General features: G+C 39.0%; 1 protein-coding gene across 6 annotated transcripts in view; it reads right to left on the reverse strand.

Annotated features, from left to right (window-relative positions):
• Window positions 1-17453, reverse strand: part of MAP7 (microtubule associated protein 7) — a 110585-nt gene that overhangs the window by 23469 nt on the left and 69663 nt on the right. For 5 of the 6 annotated variants that reach the window (XM_032183892.1, XM_032183890.1, XM_032183889.1 and 2 more), the window contains exons 4-8: window positions 13426-13589; window positions 12475-12586; window positions 8970-9080; window positions 3511-3624; window positions 15-163 (exon numbers count right to left, since the gene is read on the reverse strand). In XM_032183892.1, coding sequence (XP_032039783.1) covers window positions 15-163; window positions 3511-3624; window positions 8970-9080; window positions 12475-12586; window positions 13426-13589 — 650 coding nt within the window. The remainder of the gene's footprint in view (window positions 1-14; window positions 164-3510; window positions 3625-8969; window positions 9081-12474; window positions 12587-13425; window positions 13590-17453) is intronic. The other variant, XM_032183891.1, reaches the window with a different exon arrangement.

The following is a 17453-nucleotide window of genomic DNA, read 5'->3' on the forward strand; positions in this document are numbered from 1 at the left end:
ACCGGCATGCTTACCCCTGCAAGGTGTGGTGTTCTCCTGCGTCCAATAGCATCGGTAGAGGCAAAAAGTTTTGCTCGTTCTGCTGTATTCCTACAGCTCATGCTCTTGTAGGACAGAGGGCTGATGGGGCTGCAAGATGCTGAACGGGGACAAATGGGGATAACTACGGTGTTGGTTGTTTTTGTTAATTATTAATTTTAATTAGAGAGCAGCAGTGGAGAATTGACAGAGGAAAGCCAGCAGGAAAAGAAACAATAGAGAAAGAGAAAAGAAAGAAGGTATTAATAAATAGAGGAATGACTAATTCTCAAATCAGAACCATATCTTGATACCTTAGCTTAGCCATGTGTATAGTAATGACTTTTCCATTTGTAAACCAATAATTTCTTTTAAATAAATTAAGATGTATGTCACATAACTGGGTAGTGGAAAATATTTTTCTGTTAAGCTTTTACACAGCTGGTTGTTCTGAAAAAGCACTGGACAAAACAGCCTGTCTGAAATTGATTAGCTTAGTATATGCATTGACATGAATTTCAACTACATTGGGAATAGAAAACAATCAAACTAAAATTGAATTCCTATTAATTGGCCTTGGAAGTAGAGGAAAATAAAAGGAGACACACAAAGATCAAAACACACTAAGAGAAAACAGTTTCATCTGGGAAATCAGTGATATTGATCGTTTTCTATAAGTTTTAACAAGTGATGTGCTTTTTTAAAAAATCCCTTTTAAAGAATATCTGAAGCCTAGAAAAGAACTTTTAATATTTCTTGATAATGGTACAATAACAGCCATCTTGAACACATTCTTGACAGCACAGTATTTTACATGTTACAAAAAGCAGAACGAAGACAATAAATCAGCCTGGAAATAAATACCTGAAAGAATAACCAGGAAGGCAGTTTCCTTTGGTTTGCACAAGGACAAAGACTATTACCAACAGATCTCTTGCCAATGGCAAATTATTAGGTTTATGGTGTTCTGATGGCAGTCTCAAAGAGAAATGTGACACTGCAAGATGCATCATTGGAAACTTGCGGTGAGGTATTCTCAGACTTTCTCTTGATTTCCCTGAAAATTATATTACCACTGCAAAGTTTTATTTGTCTGTTTCTGATTGTCTCTCTCCTGGTCATTTAGTATAGTCTTAGCATAATTATTATTCGGGACATTACTTGAAGGAAAAGAGTAGAGCTTCTAGAGGATAGCTTCTCTACCCACCACCCCTTAAAAAGAAATAATTAAAAAATGACATCCTCATTTTCCTAAATAGAAAACATTTCTTGCCTTTAGATCCCTCTGAGCACACTTGAAAGAACACACAGTTCTACACAGTTATTTCTTCCAGTCTTACTGCAGTACAGCTGCTGTTACAGCTCATGGACTTAACAGTACTTCATGGACTTAACAGTCCTAACTCTGCAAATTCTCCCACACTGGGAGATTAATGTTATGAATAAAGGAAGTCTCATGTAAATGTTATAGCAAGGGCACTCATGCTTGCCTTATTTATAGGGATTTACATTTAATGAGGTATTAAAAGGTGACTGACTTGTAAAAATTGAAAAACAAGAAAACATCTTTTTTTTTTTTTTTCAGTTGAGCATATCTAACCAGACAGGAGGCAGTGGCAAAACATATACTTAAACAGCTTATAATTTATGCATTTTTCACCCTCTGTGAATCAATTCTGTTGCTGCACGCTGATTATCTGAAGTTACCACAGAGGATGACATCATAAATGCTGAAAGACAAGCAGTTCATTTTCATTTGCAAGGTTGCCAAACAATGCTATATGAGACACTCCCAGTGAATCAGGATATACCAACAGGATTACATACAGAGAGGAGCTTTTGGAGAGTTATTTAAAAAAACATTTTGGTTTTGGAGCTTTGTTTAAAAAAAGATCCAGATGGACTCTTATGCTGGATGTCCCTAATAGTTCACTTAACTTCATTTTTAAGGCTATGAATCCACATTTAATTTGATTTTGATTTTTTTTTTTCACTGTAATTCATCTTTACAGCCAAAGGGCAGGGTAATTTTCTAGGGCATAATGATAGGCTGGGACGAGTGGAGTGCTCAGAGCACAGCTGTGAGCCATTACCACCACCTGATCATTAATCTCCAGGAAGTGTCCTGCATGAAGGAACTGCAATTATTGCTCCTAGAGAATAATACCTGGAAAACAATGAAAAGATGGATTATTTTTCCGGGTGGTACAGTTCCAGTTAGTGTAGACAAGGCATTTCTGGGGAGTTACCTCAAAGTGATGACTGTGCTATTTGCAATCTTTCTCAATATTCTCTTCAGTTTAGAGCTTATTGTTCAGTATAAAACAATAGCAGTCACAGAAAAGTCTTCACACTTGCTTCAGTTAAGTAACCACTAACAAAATCAAGACACTTTCCTCAGCTATTCCCTAGTGAAGAGATGAATTTCCAATATCCTGCTTGGTAGATGACGTTAAATTTTCATTTTAGAAGCTGTTGCTTTAAAAGACATGAAGCTCTAAAAGAAATTTCTACTTGTTAATTCCACTGTTTGAAGAATATCATCCACATTTTTACTCCTCCAGTGCTACCCCCAATGGAAACGTACTGCAGCCTAATTAGTGATAAGAGTTCTTAAGTGAAAGCTTCTTTAAAAGTAATCTTAGCAGATCTCTATTCCCTCTTACCTTCTATGCCCTTTAATTAAAATAAAGATCTACCCATATTAAACAGGAAAGACTTGCCTAGACTTAAACATTCGGCATGTGCAGTAGCATACTCCTGCTATGGTAAAATCCCTAGTGCATGATCATAAAACAACCTGTGATAATAAAAAAGGCAGTTGTCATGTGCCTAAAATACATAATAAACCAGTATGTCCTGGTTGTCTTTGAAATACAGTTTTGCCTGGGCCCTCAGTTATCACCTTGCAGTATTTACATATTTTTGTGTGCTAATTTTCCTCTCGGTGGCATATCAAAGAGCTGTTCTGGGGTTGGCACAGAACTTTACAATTACTGAAACCTCACTAAACCTGCACATTTAACTTTACATGCTATTAAATCCACTGCAACCAGGGCCTACCACTTTGCAAGTCCAACATGTTCCCTGTGGGAAGTGCCCCGCTGCAGAAGGCAACTTCTTTGCAGAAAGCAGCTCACAGCATTGGCAGTGGGTGTGCTGAAACCGCTCCTTACAGCACTGCAAGCATGCTTAAACAGCCACTGACAGCATGACACTGTTGCCCTGTGTGTGTTATATTATTCTGTTACACTGATGAAGAAGTAAAAGATAAATTAAGAGAGAGCTGGGGGGAGAAAGAGAAAGAGGCATAGCAAACAAGAAAGTGTAGCAGAAGTTTTCATGCTGTCAGGCCATCTAGTCCAGGTTTTTCAAGCTCATTCTGGGATGCTACCATACACGCTTGATTAGATAGGTAACTTTACAGCATCCCACAGGGAACCTGGAAAAGTAAGTGGCTGAGACATGAAGTCTCTGCTCTTGGAAGTTTACCTGCATCTCCAGACAATGCAGCTGTGCTTTTACTTCGTGCCAGGAATGAGTGAGTGGGCGTCAGGAGCCTGCTAACGATGCTGCTCTCCCATGGACTGAGCTGTAGACGGCGAGCTGAACGTGCATCATACAAGCAAGATGTTAGATCAGACACTGCAAAGGACTTCGCGTTGCAGAAGTATTAGTATTGCAACTTCATTGCTACATACCCATGGAAATTTTTAAACCGTGCTTTAGAGACCCAAACCATACAATCACTCTGTTTTGCATTTTATTCTTATTCAATTTTAGTAGAGGAATTCCTATGGAACACAGTGCTGAATGTTTATTTTGTGCTACTGCCTGTAACATTAGGCTAAATTGTTCAGGTTAATATTGCTATTTTTCACCCATCCCACATTCCCTACTATCAAGAATGGGATGATAACTTCTGTATTAGGAGAGCTATTGCCATTCCGAAATATAGACTCTGAAAAAGTTTGTGTCCCAAACTCTTTCTACATATTACATGCAAATAAATCAGATCAATTTCTAAAACAAATTCTGCCGTCTTCCAGCCTAGAAAAAACAAAGAGTGTTTTTTATTAATATACAGATTTGTGCCATTGAAAGAGGCTTTGTCAAAGCATCACAAAAGGATACAGTGTGCCTGAGCTGAAGATACCAGGCTCAGCAGCTACAGTCATCTCAGTTATACATGGTGTGCATTTGATCACAAATTCTGTGAGAAATCCCCCTAACGACAATTTTTTTTGATTTACAACAGTAACAAGACCCAACTTTTTGCATTGTTAGTCTGTTCTGAAAACACTTTAGGCATGCTGATCTAGCTGCAAACACTCCCTCATCTTGCTTTTCCCAACACTGCATAATACAAATTTAGCTTACCAGTATTTTCCCTTTGCCTTGTAAAAATTCTTTTTTTTTTTCTTTTTTTTTTTTTCTTTCTCTTTTTAATACTACTTAAACATTAATTACAGCAAAGGAGTATCCAAAAGAATCCTATAAATTATTGTTCAATATAACTGGATGGTTCTTGGATATTCTGATGCAATAAATAAAGGGTGTTATTAGGAGCATAACAGAACAAAACATTCAACTAGTTCCCAGAGTTCATTGTAGTAAACTTAGGCCATAGCAATGATCTCAGTGTTGGGGGTGAAATCATGTCTTCTTACACCTCAGCATTCCTTGCCCTAAGTTTGGTGTCTGTGGCAAGAAACCTGCCACTTGAATTTAGGAGGTGTAGTCTCTAAAACATTAATTGACATGACTGGCTGTAACAAAGCTGAGACTAAATTGCATTTTTAACACGGGAGATTCATCACTTCTAATAGCTGTAAACTTGGAATCTGTCTTCACTCCACAGTGAGCCCCATGAAAAGAGGAGCTGATCTCGATAATCTCGTCCTATGAGAACACAATGGCCTAATCTGCCCTCGGTGCTGTTTTTTCATCTCTCAAACTGCTCCCCTAAATACTCCTAACTCAGTAAGTGTCATTAATAGAGAAATATAGCACTCTCCGACACAGCAGGCTCTCTGGATAAGTGTCCTTACATAACGTACTACTGCCAGTGCTCTCTGGGATTAATAGCTCCTTTGTGTGTTGGTACAGATTATACAGAGACACAAAATACACCAAAGAGACCTCCATTACAGCACACACATCATCATTAAACTTCCTATTTAACAATGAAGAAAAAAAATCAAAGGACTTCCATTAAACTGTATACAACAGTGGCAATATCTTTGCTTCCTTTCTTCACTGTGCTTAGTATGATCATTTTTAAGCCTACTGTTGCAGGACAGCACCTTCCTTTTTGTCATCTCAGGCTTTACTGGGTGCTGAGTCTGGAGAAATTCTTCCACCACCGTTAACAAAGACCATACAACTCATCAGAAGAGTAAGAATGCTACACAGAAATTGGCTCCACACCTTAGAAAGTGATCCCTGAAATTTTAGGCCAATAAGTCATCACCGTACATACCGAGAACTTATTGGAGTTTGTTTGTATAGCTGCAAAAAGCTGATAAGTAAATGCCACAACACAATCTGGTCCTGGGGGCCAGCTGCAGGTCTTACATGTGAGGCCCCACAGCACAAGTGCTGTGAAGAGGCCGTACCTTACTCACACTCCCTGCTCCAACAGGGAGCTAAGAGACAGGCACGGGGTTTTGTTGGCCTATTTCAAGCAGTGGTCTGAAGGTGTCAAAATAGTTTCAGCCAGGAGCTTGGAGGTGAATCTCCCTAAATCTCTAAAATGGGTTTAGGTCAGAGTTCTTTTAAACACGTGTAGGTTTTGTAGATCGCCATCATCGCTTAGGGAATTTTCCCAATGCACAGCTCCCTGAAAACACCACTCTTGACACTTAAAATACGTACTCTGCCAGTCCTTAGCATTACCATCAACCCAGAACAGCCAGAGAAACTTGGGCTCAGCGAGTTCCAAGTACAAGAGCATTAATAACTAAATTCTTTGAACAACTGGGCTTTGGTGTAAGTTCACACTGAAGCAAGCTGAATACAAAACAAAGAGTGTCCCAAAATACTAAGAAAATAATAACAGCTTTAAAATATTGAAGTCATTTTGTTTTTTTCCTTGCTGCTCTTGTTTTTAAAGCCTTGGGGTGATGTTTTCAAGCTTTAATACTTCAAAACACCTGACAGAGAAGGGGAAAAGGTTTTTTTGATTGTTTGGTTTTGGTTTTGTTTTTTCCTCTCATGGTATGCTAGGCTACTACTCTCAGGGCTATTTGCTTCTTGGTCCTACGTTGGAAACACATTCCTGGCAGAGCTGCTGGTGGAAGTTCCCCTACCTCCAGCTACTAACAGGCTAGTTTAAACATATTAATGAAGGTCCTTGTTGCCTAACTTGTGACTAGAAAAAAAAAAAAGAAAAAAGAAAAGTCCATCACCAACAAAACAAAACAAAACAAAACTAACAACAACATCCCACAAAGTGTCAGGGAGCTGGCAACAGTGACTTGCTTACAGTCATCTATATTTATCTTCAATATGTACCACCTGAACACTGGAAAGTTGTCTTAGCAGCAGCAGAATATGTTCTAAGTAAGCAAACAACAGCATCTGATTATTTCTAGCAACAGATGGGAGGCATGGATTTAACAGGTCTCCTGATGAGCACCGCAAAAGAAAGACTCTCACTGATACGTGGTGGTTGCTCACAGAGAGACGCAAAAGTGCTGAGGAGCAGATGGGAAAAACTATTCTGTCCTTAGGTTCTCCTTCAGCAGGAAACAACCCTGGAGCCCTTGAACTTCTTCTATACACATGGCAGACAAAGGTGATGCAGTGATCAAGACCACCACATGTTTTGAAACTCTCTCACTGCAGAGGAAGAAGAACATAACTACAGTGCAGGTTTTGCTTTTCAAAACTAAGAAAGTCATACTTTATCTGCAACAGTATCCACTTGCTAAGTTTTCCTTACAAAGCACCATTACCAAAATTCATTGGTTGACTGCAGCTTTCTCCAACTGAATGTGTTTCTTCTTATTTTATTATAAAGTTTGAACTATTCAGACCTGTACCACTCACATAGAAGCCTGTTTGAGCTGCTGATCATAAAATTCTCATAAAGAGCTATGTAGCAGTACTGTATTTAATAGAAATTAACCAGGCAATTCATTAATGAAAACTGTTGTCTTCGGCTGGGCCATAATAAATCCCGTCCTTCAAACAATAATAAATAAATAAATAAAAACAATAAACTACTGCTTAACAGAAGACATGTTCTTGATGACAGCTGTAAGCCACTTAGGGTAAGCTTATCATCCTCATCTCCAGCTCCCTCTTTTGTGGGTAGGAGTATGTGTTACAAGACAAAACATGATTGGGTGCCCTCTGGAAGGTGAAAAGGGGAGCAGACAGGCAGATCATTCCTTTAAGCACATGTCTTAAGATGCTGAGGCCACCTGGGCTGCCAGCAGCACTTACCCTGTGTGCTCAGCTAGACCAGGGTATGTGACTGCACAAGCAAGAGGGCATTTATAGCATTTGGGTTTGCTTTCTGTCTTGTAGTCTGCAAAAGACATGAGACTTCTGAGGAGTCCTGTGCTGGTTTTAATGGAGATGCCCAGCAAGGAATGCTTTGGCATTTGAAGTATTTTATGTATGGCCCTCACTTCTTTATTCCTTCCCTTTCCCCGTCATTAGACTGTCTAGTACTGTCTAACTTCTCCAGAAATTGAAATTGGTGGTGAAAACTACAGCACCTCAAGCTACAACCCCTAGGAGACTACCCTTCATATTTAATGCCTGCTGCTGTTCCCTCTTCCTCCCGAGATCCTTCCTCAAAGAATCAACCCTGGCAAAGGACCACCTGGAAACAATATATATATATATATTTACATACACACCTTAAAAGGTAACAAAATTAAAACTATTTGGGTTTCCACATTTAGAGTGAAAAAGCATTGGAGCTTTGGAATAAATTATTTCCTGAAAAAACTTATTTTCCACAGGTTACCAGACTCTACAACTGTGTTAACCCACAAGGATTAACATGGTTAAATCAATCTGAAACAAACATACGAGCATGCATGTAAAACGTGGCACCTAAAACATACAAATCATGATGCCTACCAATCGGTTTTGCAATACAACTGAAGCTCCATTCTAAAAATTGTTTTTGTAAATATGCACTTATCTGGATTGAAATGGGACAGAACTTCTCATTCTCGGTAGAGGACAAAAAATCCCTGCCGAGTACTTTACTACAAAGCCGTTTGCACAAGTTATACAAGAGACATTCTTTTATTAAACTCCTTTTGGCTCAGTGCTTCAAAACCCCATAAATCCCCAGAACAGAGGCAGCAATTCAGCTACCTTAACTTATAAAAGCCTGATTGTTTATCAGTTGTGCAGAGTTGTAAACATCAAAAACATACACCAAAGTAAAGCAATCTTTGAAAAGACAAAGTCAATAAACAGACACCGTATGAAAAATCCCCATATCCCTGCATTAAAAGAAAAAATCAGAAGTGGTAATAAAATAACTGCTTTAAAGCTTCATGCAACATGTTCTAAGATATTCAAGAACAACTACCAAAGTAAAAGAAAAGCAAAATAATGACAAAATGGCCTAATGTAAATAAAAGGTCATAAATGATTGCATGCGGTATGGAGAGATGCATTCTTTCAGTTGCTGTACCTCATTTACTAAAAACCTGACAGAAGCACCGCTTTTATCATTTGCTGAAGGAAGATTGTGTAGGTAAATTCTCTTGGTTTTAAAAATGAGAAACACATTTTTCTTCTCACAGGAAAAGAGATGTTCAACCATTTACTTTTCACATTTGGAGTCTTTTCACTCCGTTTAGATAAAGTACAGAAAATGACTTCAGAAACTTGTTTTACGTGCAAAGCCATACATCAGTATAGAACATTTTATTTCTCGCTTTTTTTTTTTTTTTTTTTCCTCTTTGAAACTGTACCTCTGTCTGAAGAATTTAGTAATGTTGCAGATGAGGAGGAGAGCCGCTTGTTAATGACTGGATCAACATGTTTCGAAAGGTTCATTGTTGAAACAGACCGCCTGTCTGGATCTAAAACAAATGGAGATAATGCTAATTGACAGCCCACATGCAGTAATGCCAGTTCCTAGCTCACTAGTGGGAGGAGGAAAACATGACTAGGTCATTCCTGCTCTACCACAACTTTCAAAATAGAAAGGGCTTCTCAGCAGACGTTGTACAGGTGACTCAAAGACTGGGCACAAAACCGAACAATTTAAATGTAAAATGTTTGAAATATTCTGTTCACTGACTGTCAGTCAGGTTGCAATCCAAGGACCTTAATGGAAGAGCTGAAGTAGATACCAGTAGCTAAGATGGTATTTCCATGTTCCTTTCAATATTGTCAGAAACCCCTCGCTCATGACTCAAAATAGAGAGCTTCAGGGAAAGAACTTGGAAACATGAGGTTGTTCGGATAAAACCCTTGAATCAAAAGGGTGACATTGGGCAAGGCAGCGTTATTAGGCAGATGGCCAGCATTGCAATAAAATCATACTGAAAGATTATGGGAAGACTAGTCCACATGGGAGGCAATGGTAAGTACAAAAGGAATTCAGAAGACATCACTCCCATAGTCCTGTGAAAGTGGTGAGTTTCCCACTAGAGTCATTTCCTACCTGCTGTGAAGTTGCAGTTTTGGATTGACTAACTACACACAGATAAAGAAAATGAATCTCTGTAGGCTACAGACTTCTTGTGATGCACACTTGGTATATAATGCTAAAGGGGGTTATTTTGCTTTTCGTCTCTCTGCATTTTAGAGCAGCATTACAGCATTTGCCTGTGCAATTGCTGCAGAGTCAGCATCTGCACCCTATTGGGAGGATGGTGGCTCCTTCGAGAATGCAGATCATACGTGCTTTGTGCATGTGTGTATGTGCCATGGAAAGTTGTCAGAAAGGGCCAAAGAGGAAGAAGGAGCTGAACAGTCCAGCTACATGCTTTCTCTTCTCCCTCAAAAAAGAGCTAATTGCATCCACTAAATATCTTCTACTGCAAATGTCTATTCAGAAATATGGCAACTGGAAGATGCTGGGAGAGCTCATTCTCCTTTTGCTTACATTTTTGCATGTACTGAGCCTCAGTGGTACTCAACAAAGCATTTAACCACGCTGAAATCCAGTGAGGCTTGAGCACGTGCCTAAATGCTCCGCTGATTCATATTCTGGGTGTCCACAGATACATCCACATACTCTTTTGGAAGCAGACACAAGAGCAGGGCACCGATAACATTAAGGAGGAGGACGCTGAAGGATTATCTGCAATAGTTTATGACAAGTACATCGATATTTTATTTAACTGTTTGATCTAGTGGATTAAAGTGTATTCACTGTAGGTAGAGAAAAATGCATAGAAATACAGTGCATGAAAACTGCCTTTACTCTCCCCAGGTCTATGAACTACATAGGACTCACTGTAACTGGCTGGGGGAAAGAAAGAACGATTCTCCCCTATCCCATGTGATCATTTACTCACTTTATCTAATGTTAGGATGACTCAGTGAGTGTTCAGAACTAGCAAAGTAGGTAACGGAAGGGGGGATGAAAATTCAGAAATGGGTTTTAAAAGGAAAAACATAATTATTATGGATATGAACAAGACCTCTGTAGGCTGGCAAGTTTATTTTGCATTGATCTATGAGTGTTGTGTGTTGTTCAGTACTGGAGACAGGATACACAGTCCTCACATGTCACAGAACTTGGTCAAAACTGTATTTGTGAGAAATGGGATTTATATTTTGATCTCTGATACCTAATCTATATCCGAGAGGATATAGAGTAGATCACTACAGGAGAAAAAATTTTCTACATTTGGCTTAGAGGATATACTGCATAAAACAACTTTCAGAAGCTGACAAATGACTGTGTGAAAATCAGCACTTGCATTTGGCATGCCGACATTTCTCTTGGATTATGAGCACTGTTCAAGTGAACGAAATTCAGCACGAGGATTCGCGTGTACTTGTTGGCAACAGGACACCTAGGAATGTAGAACAGGCCAAATGCAGCCTATTGCCTAGAAGACTGCTGGTTTCTTGTTATTAAAAAACTGAGCAATGTATGCATCAAAGCAGCTGGTTTTATGTCTTCACGTGCAGAGTAAGCATGACGTGTAGTATGCCAAAAACATTTTAGAGGAAAAAAAAAAACAAAAACACAAAAGATTTAAGTCGGGTCTCCTTGAATTGCAGTAGACAGAATATTACATATCATGTTGGTGAATTGTGCCAGATCTTTAGAGTCAGCCATTAATAACTCTCCATATTAAAAATGAATAGTAACAACAACAAAATCTGGGACTAACAACAGTTCTAGTCTATCGACATGATGTTAAGCATGCATCGCAACTACATGAGGGTGGTTTAGTTACTGATGATCTCATTTCCTGAGAACTAGCTATGGGTAAAGGAATCAACAAACCACAGTGATTATGTACCAGGTTTTCTAGCACCACCCAGAGATCTGAAGTGGTGCTCCAGGCCTGCTAAATCGAGAAAGGTGAATGATGATTCAAAAAAATAACCTAGGGACAGAATGCAAGACAATGATTTTCCAAGTAAAGAAAATAAAAATCAAGTTATACAGAGTTAAGCAAAAAAAAAAAAATACTTTTTATGAAAACAACTGTTTATTGAGCTTATATATGACAAATTAGATTTCAGACTATTCTTTTCTCAGCATTTTCCCCCTCCTTAATGAAAGGCTGCATGCATTTAAATGTACATGTTAGAGTAGGAAGAGAAGAGTTCTTTTTTCTTTTTAAGTATTACTTTCTGGTGAAAGAAATATAGGATGTTCTCTCTTTTGGGCTAGTCTTACTTAATAGGGCATATATAAATTAATGACTGGCAGATTCAGTTACAGAAGATAATTGAGGAATGAAGCATACAGCAAAAATTCACTTAATTTGCCCATCTAAGCTTTTCTAGGGAAAAGGGTGCCTTTTCCAGTCTCCTCGAATATCTGTACAAGGCACAGATAGCTTATCACAAAGAATAAATTTTCTTCTTTGGCTTGTATTAATATCAGTATTTGGTCATTTCCAGCAGAACTATTTTTGAGCCATGATATTTAACATTGGCACACAGTAGCTCATATCACAAAACTGACATAGTACAAGCACACCAACACAGATACACACAAACAACAGCAAAGCAGCAGAAGCGAGAAGCTGTAGCAAAGTAGAATTATGGAATTAGTCAAATCCTGAAACAAACTTTTAAGTTATGTTCAGATTTCTCCTTGTTATGTTTTTACTACACAAGAATCTCAGAAACATGCCATTGCTAGCGATAATAAAATCAAGAGTGGAGAATTAAAACTAGCATACACTGAATCATCCGTCTTTTTAAAAGAAGCAAAGTAAATTCCTTTTAACTGGCAGGGCAGGGAAACTGGCTAACAAACCAGGCCTCCCTCTTTACCTGTGTTATTAATGCGGCTATGTAGCGCTCCTCCCCAGGACCACCTGTTTTGCTTTTGTTTTGGCTTCTGGCTTCTTTCAATTGTGCGACGTACAACAGCTTCATGTCGTTCCTTGAGTACAACAGGATAATACATTTGGATACCACTGGGTTTTAAAATTCATCCTCTCAAACGCTGCTACCCTCCCCACGGACTAAACTTAGCAGGCATCTTGGAGTTGTGCTCAAGCTCATGCGCTGTCTGGTAAGACACACACTCAGATGAACCAACCTAATTCTAGAACAGGATTAAGCAGTAATTAAGCCATAAATAAATTGAACTATTAACTGTAATTTTGAAAATGTAAGGTGTGTCGCCAACTTAAGTAGAATTGCAGAGAAAAAACAGTGGCCCTATTATGGCAACTGCTGCACAAACACACACCAGGGTTACTTCCCACCTTGAATCTCTCACCAACTACTAGCACAGTGAGAGAGAAGGAACAAAAAATGCAAGGATGAGCTGACTTACCTAAGATCACACCGCAAGCAGTTCCCTGCTTAATTGGAACAAATCAGACAATAGTCTATTTTATACACACACTCACTGTCTTGAAGGATCTGTTTGTTAGAAGGTCACTAAGACATAAGTACCCGTATACCAAGTGGCTACAAATTAGCCCACAACCATACAGGAACCACATAATTTGTATTTTTCTGTGGAAGTTTTGAGTAGTGCCACACGCTACAACCCAGATACGCTCAACTAAGCTGCAACAGATTCACAAAGGGCACTTGAAAAAGCGGTATCTGTGCCTGTAAGGCTTAATAAAATCCTCTTCTGAGTTCTCTCTCATACTGACCACGGCTTACATTACATTCTTGCTGTTAAGTTTAAAAGAAAAATTTTGATGGTACCATATCTTACAATGAAAGCAAGTTGAAAAGTGTTCTCATGATGTTCCTTTTTACCTTATCTTCTTCTAATCTCTGTCTTCGCTTTTCTTCTACGGCAGCTCGCCTTCTCTCTTCCTTTAATCTCTGCTCTTCTAGCTTCTTTTTGCGCTCCTCTAGGTGTTTTTCATAATGTTGCCGAGCTCTCTCTTCTCTTTCTAACCAGATGGATTCTCTTGCAGCTACGAGAAAAATCAGAAATAAAAATATTAACATGCAGTATGTGATGATATCTTTAATAAAATCTGAATAACTTTTGAAGAAAAAAGCTTTGAACTCCTTTTCTTAAGACATACTTAATTTCCTAAACTATTTTCATGTGTTAAAAATTCATTTACACTGATCACACTTTCATTTAATTCAATTTAAATTTAATTACTATGAAGTACCTCCAGAAACGGTCAAATTATTTAAGCATACAGTTTCTGTGTGCAAGCAAGGATGTCTTAAAATACATAAGTACTTAAGTCAGATATATGTGAACACACTTCTATTGTACAAACCATGCTACTTTGCTGTAATCTTTCACTGTATAAAGAAAGATAAAACCCTAGCACCACTATATACCTTTAGTGATCAATGCAGATCTCTTTTGATAGAAGTGGTTGGGGTGATAATTGCAATACCTGGACTCTTACCTGTACCAACAGCTAGCCAGAAGGAAACTTCAACAGCCAAAGAAATCAGACTAAAAGTGAGCTTTAATCTGTTACACTGCTGCAGAGCTCTAGACAACATTGCAGAAGCACAAATCAAGATAAATCAAGATGCACTATACATGAGGACTTTTACTCCCCATCGGGCTCTGAATTTTTGTGAAGGTATGACTCCTCATGGAACTCATGCTCAAATTGTAGTGCACATTAAAGCAGTTACATATGGTACACTGGACCTCTCTCTGCCCTGAAAGCTTTAGGTCCCAGAAATTACTGTTTTTAAAAATTCTTGCCTTTTTTTTTTTTTTTTTTAAATGGCATACTTCTTGATCTTCACAAACTGACAGATGGGAACACAGGAATACATGTAAATGCATGTAAAGAAATACATTTTTCACAAGAAAAAGAAAAAAAAAGAAAAGAAAAGAAAACAAAACAAAAACACCAAGAACCCCAAGAGAAAATAATGCAAAGGAATTCATTGATAATGCAGCAGAATCAGGAAATCAGGAAAGCAGTTTCAAAAAACCTTTCAATTACCAAGGTAAGGATTTTTTTTTTCCTTAGATTGAGGCAGTATTTTTTAAATTCAGTCTTGAAAAAGGAGCCTATTTTTACAATCCTATACTCTAGGACAGCAACTCTAGCCTTTACTTAGCAGAGCTTTGTGTTGTTTAACAGCATACCAAAACCAAACAAAACAAACAAACTGATTCTAGGTGTTCAGAACAGACATTGCTATCAATTCTTATAAGTCCAGCAGTTGTCTTCACCAAATTCCTCTAATGCGTGTTCCTGCCTCCTCAAACACATCCCATCTCACCTGATAAAGAACTTAGACTATACTCTAAACCTCACGTACACAGTCTCTTGAAAATCTCCATCCTGGGAAGACAAGTTCATATTTTGAAAATATCTCTTTTAACATTTCAGATTTCAAATGCTTTCCTGAGAAAAGCAGATAGCATGAGCAATACAGGCTGGCAAAGAGATGTCTGTGCAACAGCTACCGTCAGACAGAAGACATCCCCTAGGCAAGATGAATGAAAGTTCAGACAGATGTTTGCAGGCAATTTAATAAACGAACATAGCCAGAATTATCACAGATAAAGAAACATCGCAGTTGCTTAGATAATTACTAAAAATAGTTGAGAAAATTGACACCTACAGATGCGAAATGCTGATGCAAGAGCCAGTAGAAGATTTATAGAAGTAATTTTCTATGCTAACTTAGTGAAGTGGTTTGGAGTGGCAATCTGAACAGCCAGCTAAGGCTGAAAATAGGAGAGCACGGCAGAAAAGCAGTTTCAAGTCCAACTGAAACCTGCAAAAGCTCTTCCTTCTATATTAAAGCCTTCCAACATAACAAAATAGACCCAAAATCAGTGCTCCAAATGTAGGATTAACCTGCTTGCATCTGCTGCCCTTATCTTGCCCAGTAGCTCATCAAGAGATTGGGTGGACAAAGGGGTGGCCTCGTTATGGTTTATCCTTCTCCTTGGACTACATGAGCTGTAATGATGCTTTCTATTGCCCGGAAAAGGTCCGGAGAAGACTGAGCAAAGGGACACAGCCCACCTTTTCCAACAGTTTGGGCTACATCCTGAAGAACTGAAGTGTAAGAGTTGTCACCTCGGAGGTAGTCTCCTCTTTCTGTCTTTACCTTCTGCGTAACAGCCTGACTTAGCTAGCCAACGTCTTGGGCAGAACGGCTGTGACCCTGTCACCAGGGTGCAGAGATTTTTGAAAGCTTCCTCTGCCGATTAGTCTCTGCACGACTGGATTGTATAAGAGGGTCAGTCCAAGAACAGGCAGCTGCATCAGAATTGTACTGTTATATTCATGTAATCCACGTGCATTTATCTTGTTTTCTTCAGAAAATCAGGAAAAGATTCACTACAAGTGGTGACCGAGTTCAACTGACTACACTTCTTCAAAAAATAAAACTAAACCCAACCACTTGCCATTAATACCATTTACGAGGTGGCAAAAGACATTTCTAAAGAGGTTACATTTAGAAGGAAAAAGAAAGAAGAATAAAACTAAAGCTGTGAACACTGCGCTGTAAACATCGTAAGTGAACTCTTTCTTTCTCCTGAACCTTTGATGAAAATTTCAGAGAAATTAACACCAACTATTACTACCTGAGATCTCCCTACTGAATACCTTTTAAAATAGTATTTACTTGTAATTTTTTTTCCGGTGAGGCTTCATGACCATTTTAACTTAACTGTTGGCAGCAGTCGCCCTCCCTCAGGCTGACAGTGTTGCTCATGGGACTGAGATCAGATGGGCCACGGAAACAACCTGGTTAAAGCCGGGTTTCTTCCAAGTCTTTTTCATTCCGCCAGTTTTAATTGTGGCTGGTACAGAGCTGTCGGCCAGGGCAGACGTACTGTCAAAGGGGTTTGCTGGGCTCTGCTGTCACAGGACGCCTCAGGCAAGCAGTGGGGCTGCGGGGCAGCACAGCCCACCCGAGCTCCCCTCACCCCAGCCACAGCTCTGGCAGTTTGCCGAATTTAACAGCAGGCCAGTGCAGTAAGTGCAGAGACAGAGCTCATCGATGCCGACACCAGGCTAATGCAAACCGACCTAAAAGGAACGTTGTGAAATATGGCTTCTGGCAGCATATGCTGAGATCACGAACACATGCAGATGTTGTCAAAGTCTACGTAGCTGCAGCGTGTTGGCTTTTACCCAGGAGTCCCAGAAGTCCAGCGAGCATATCAAGACAACACAATCCTGTGGGCCAAACTTCCACAGCTTCTGAGATCATCCTGAACCTTCCATGCCTGGAATCTGCTTACGATGGCAACACAGCAGGGAAAGGCTCCTTGGTTATCTACAGAAAATAAAGCTCTTCCTGAAGGATATGAGAAATTAAGGGAAGCAAAGATAAACTTCTTAAATGATGCCACTGGAACACAGATTCGCCTGATAAAAACGTGGAGATTATTTGCTCCATCTGTCACTAATGTCAGACCTTCCTGGGATACTATTTATGATTGTTTCTGTAGGCTTCGGCCTGTCATGTCGTTTAGAGAAAGTAATGAAATTAGCATACTTGAGCTTTCAGGAAGTAATTCAGGAAGAGAAAGGCTTCAAATACTTTTTATGTCTTAGTATGTAAAAGAGTTAACTTTTACACACACTCTTACTGCTGGGAAGACAATCAGAACACCAAACCTCTGGATAGTAACACTCCTCTTTGACTCTCTGCCCCTAGCAGAAGAGGTAATAAACTCATGCTTTTTGATAAGGAAAAACTGCTCAATAACAGAACCATAAATCAGTGATGGATTACCAAAACAAATTGAAATTTTAGGCTGGAATAAATTATAACAGAAAAAAAATAAATTCAAACAAACCTCCAAGACACAGGCAAAAGGC

Source organism: Aythya fuligula, chromosome 3, assembly GCF_009819795.1.
Source record: "Aythya fuligula isolate bAytFul2 chromosome 3, bAytFul2.pri, whole genome shotgun sequence".
Lineage (NCBI taxonomy): Eukaryota > Metazoa > Chordata > Aves > Anseriformes > Anatidae > Aythya > Aythya fuligula.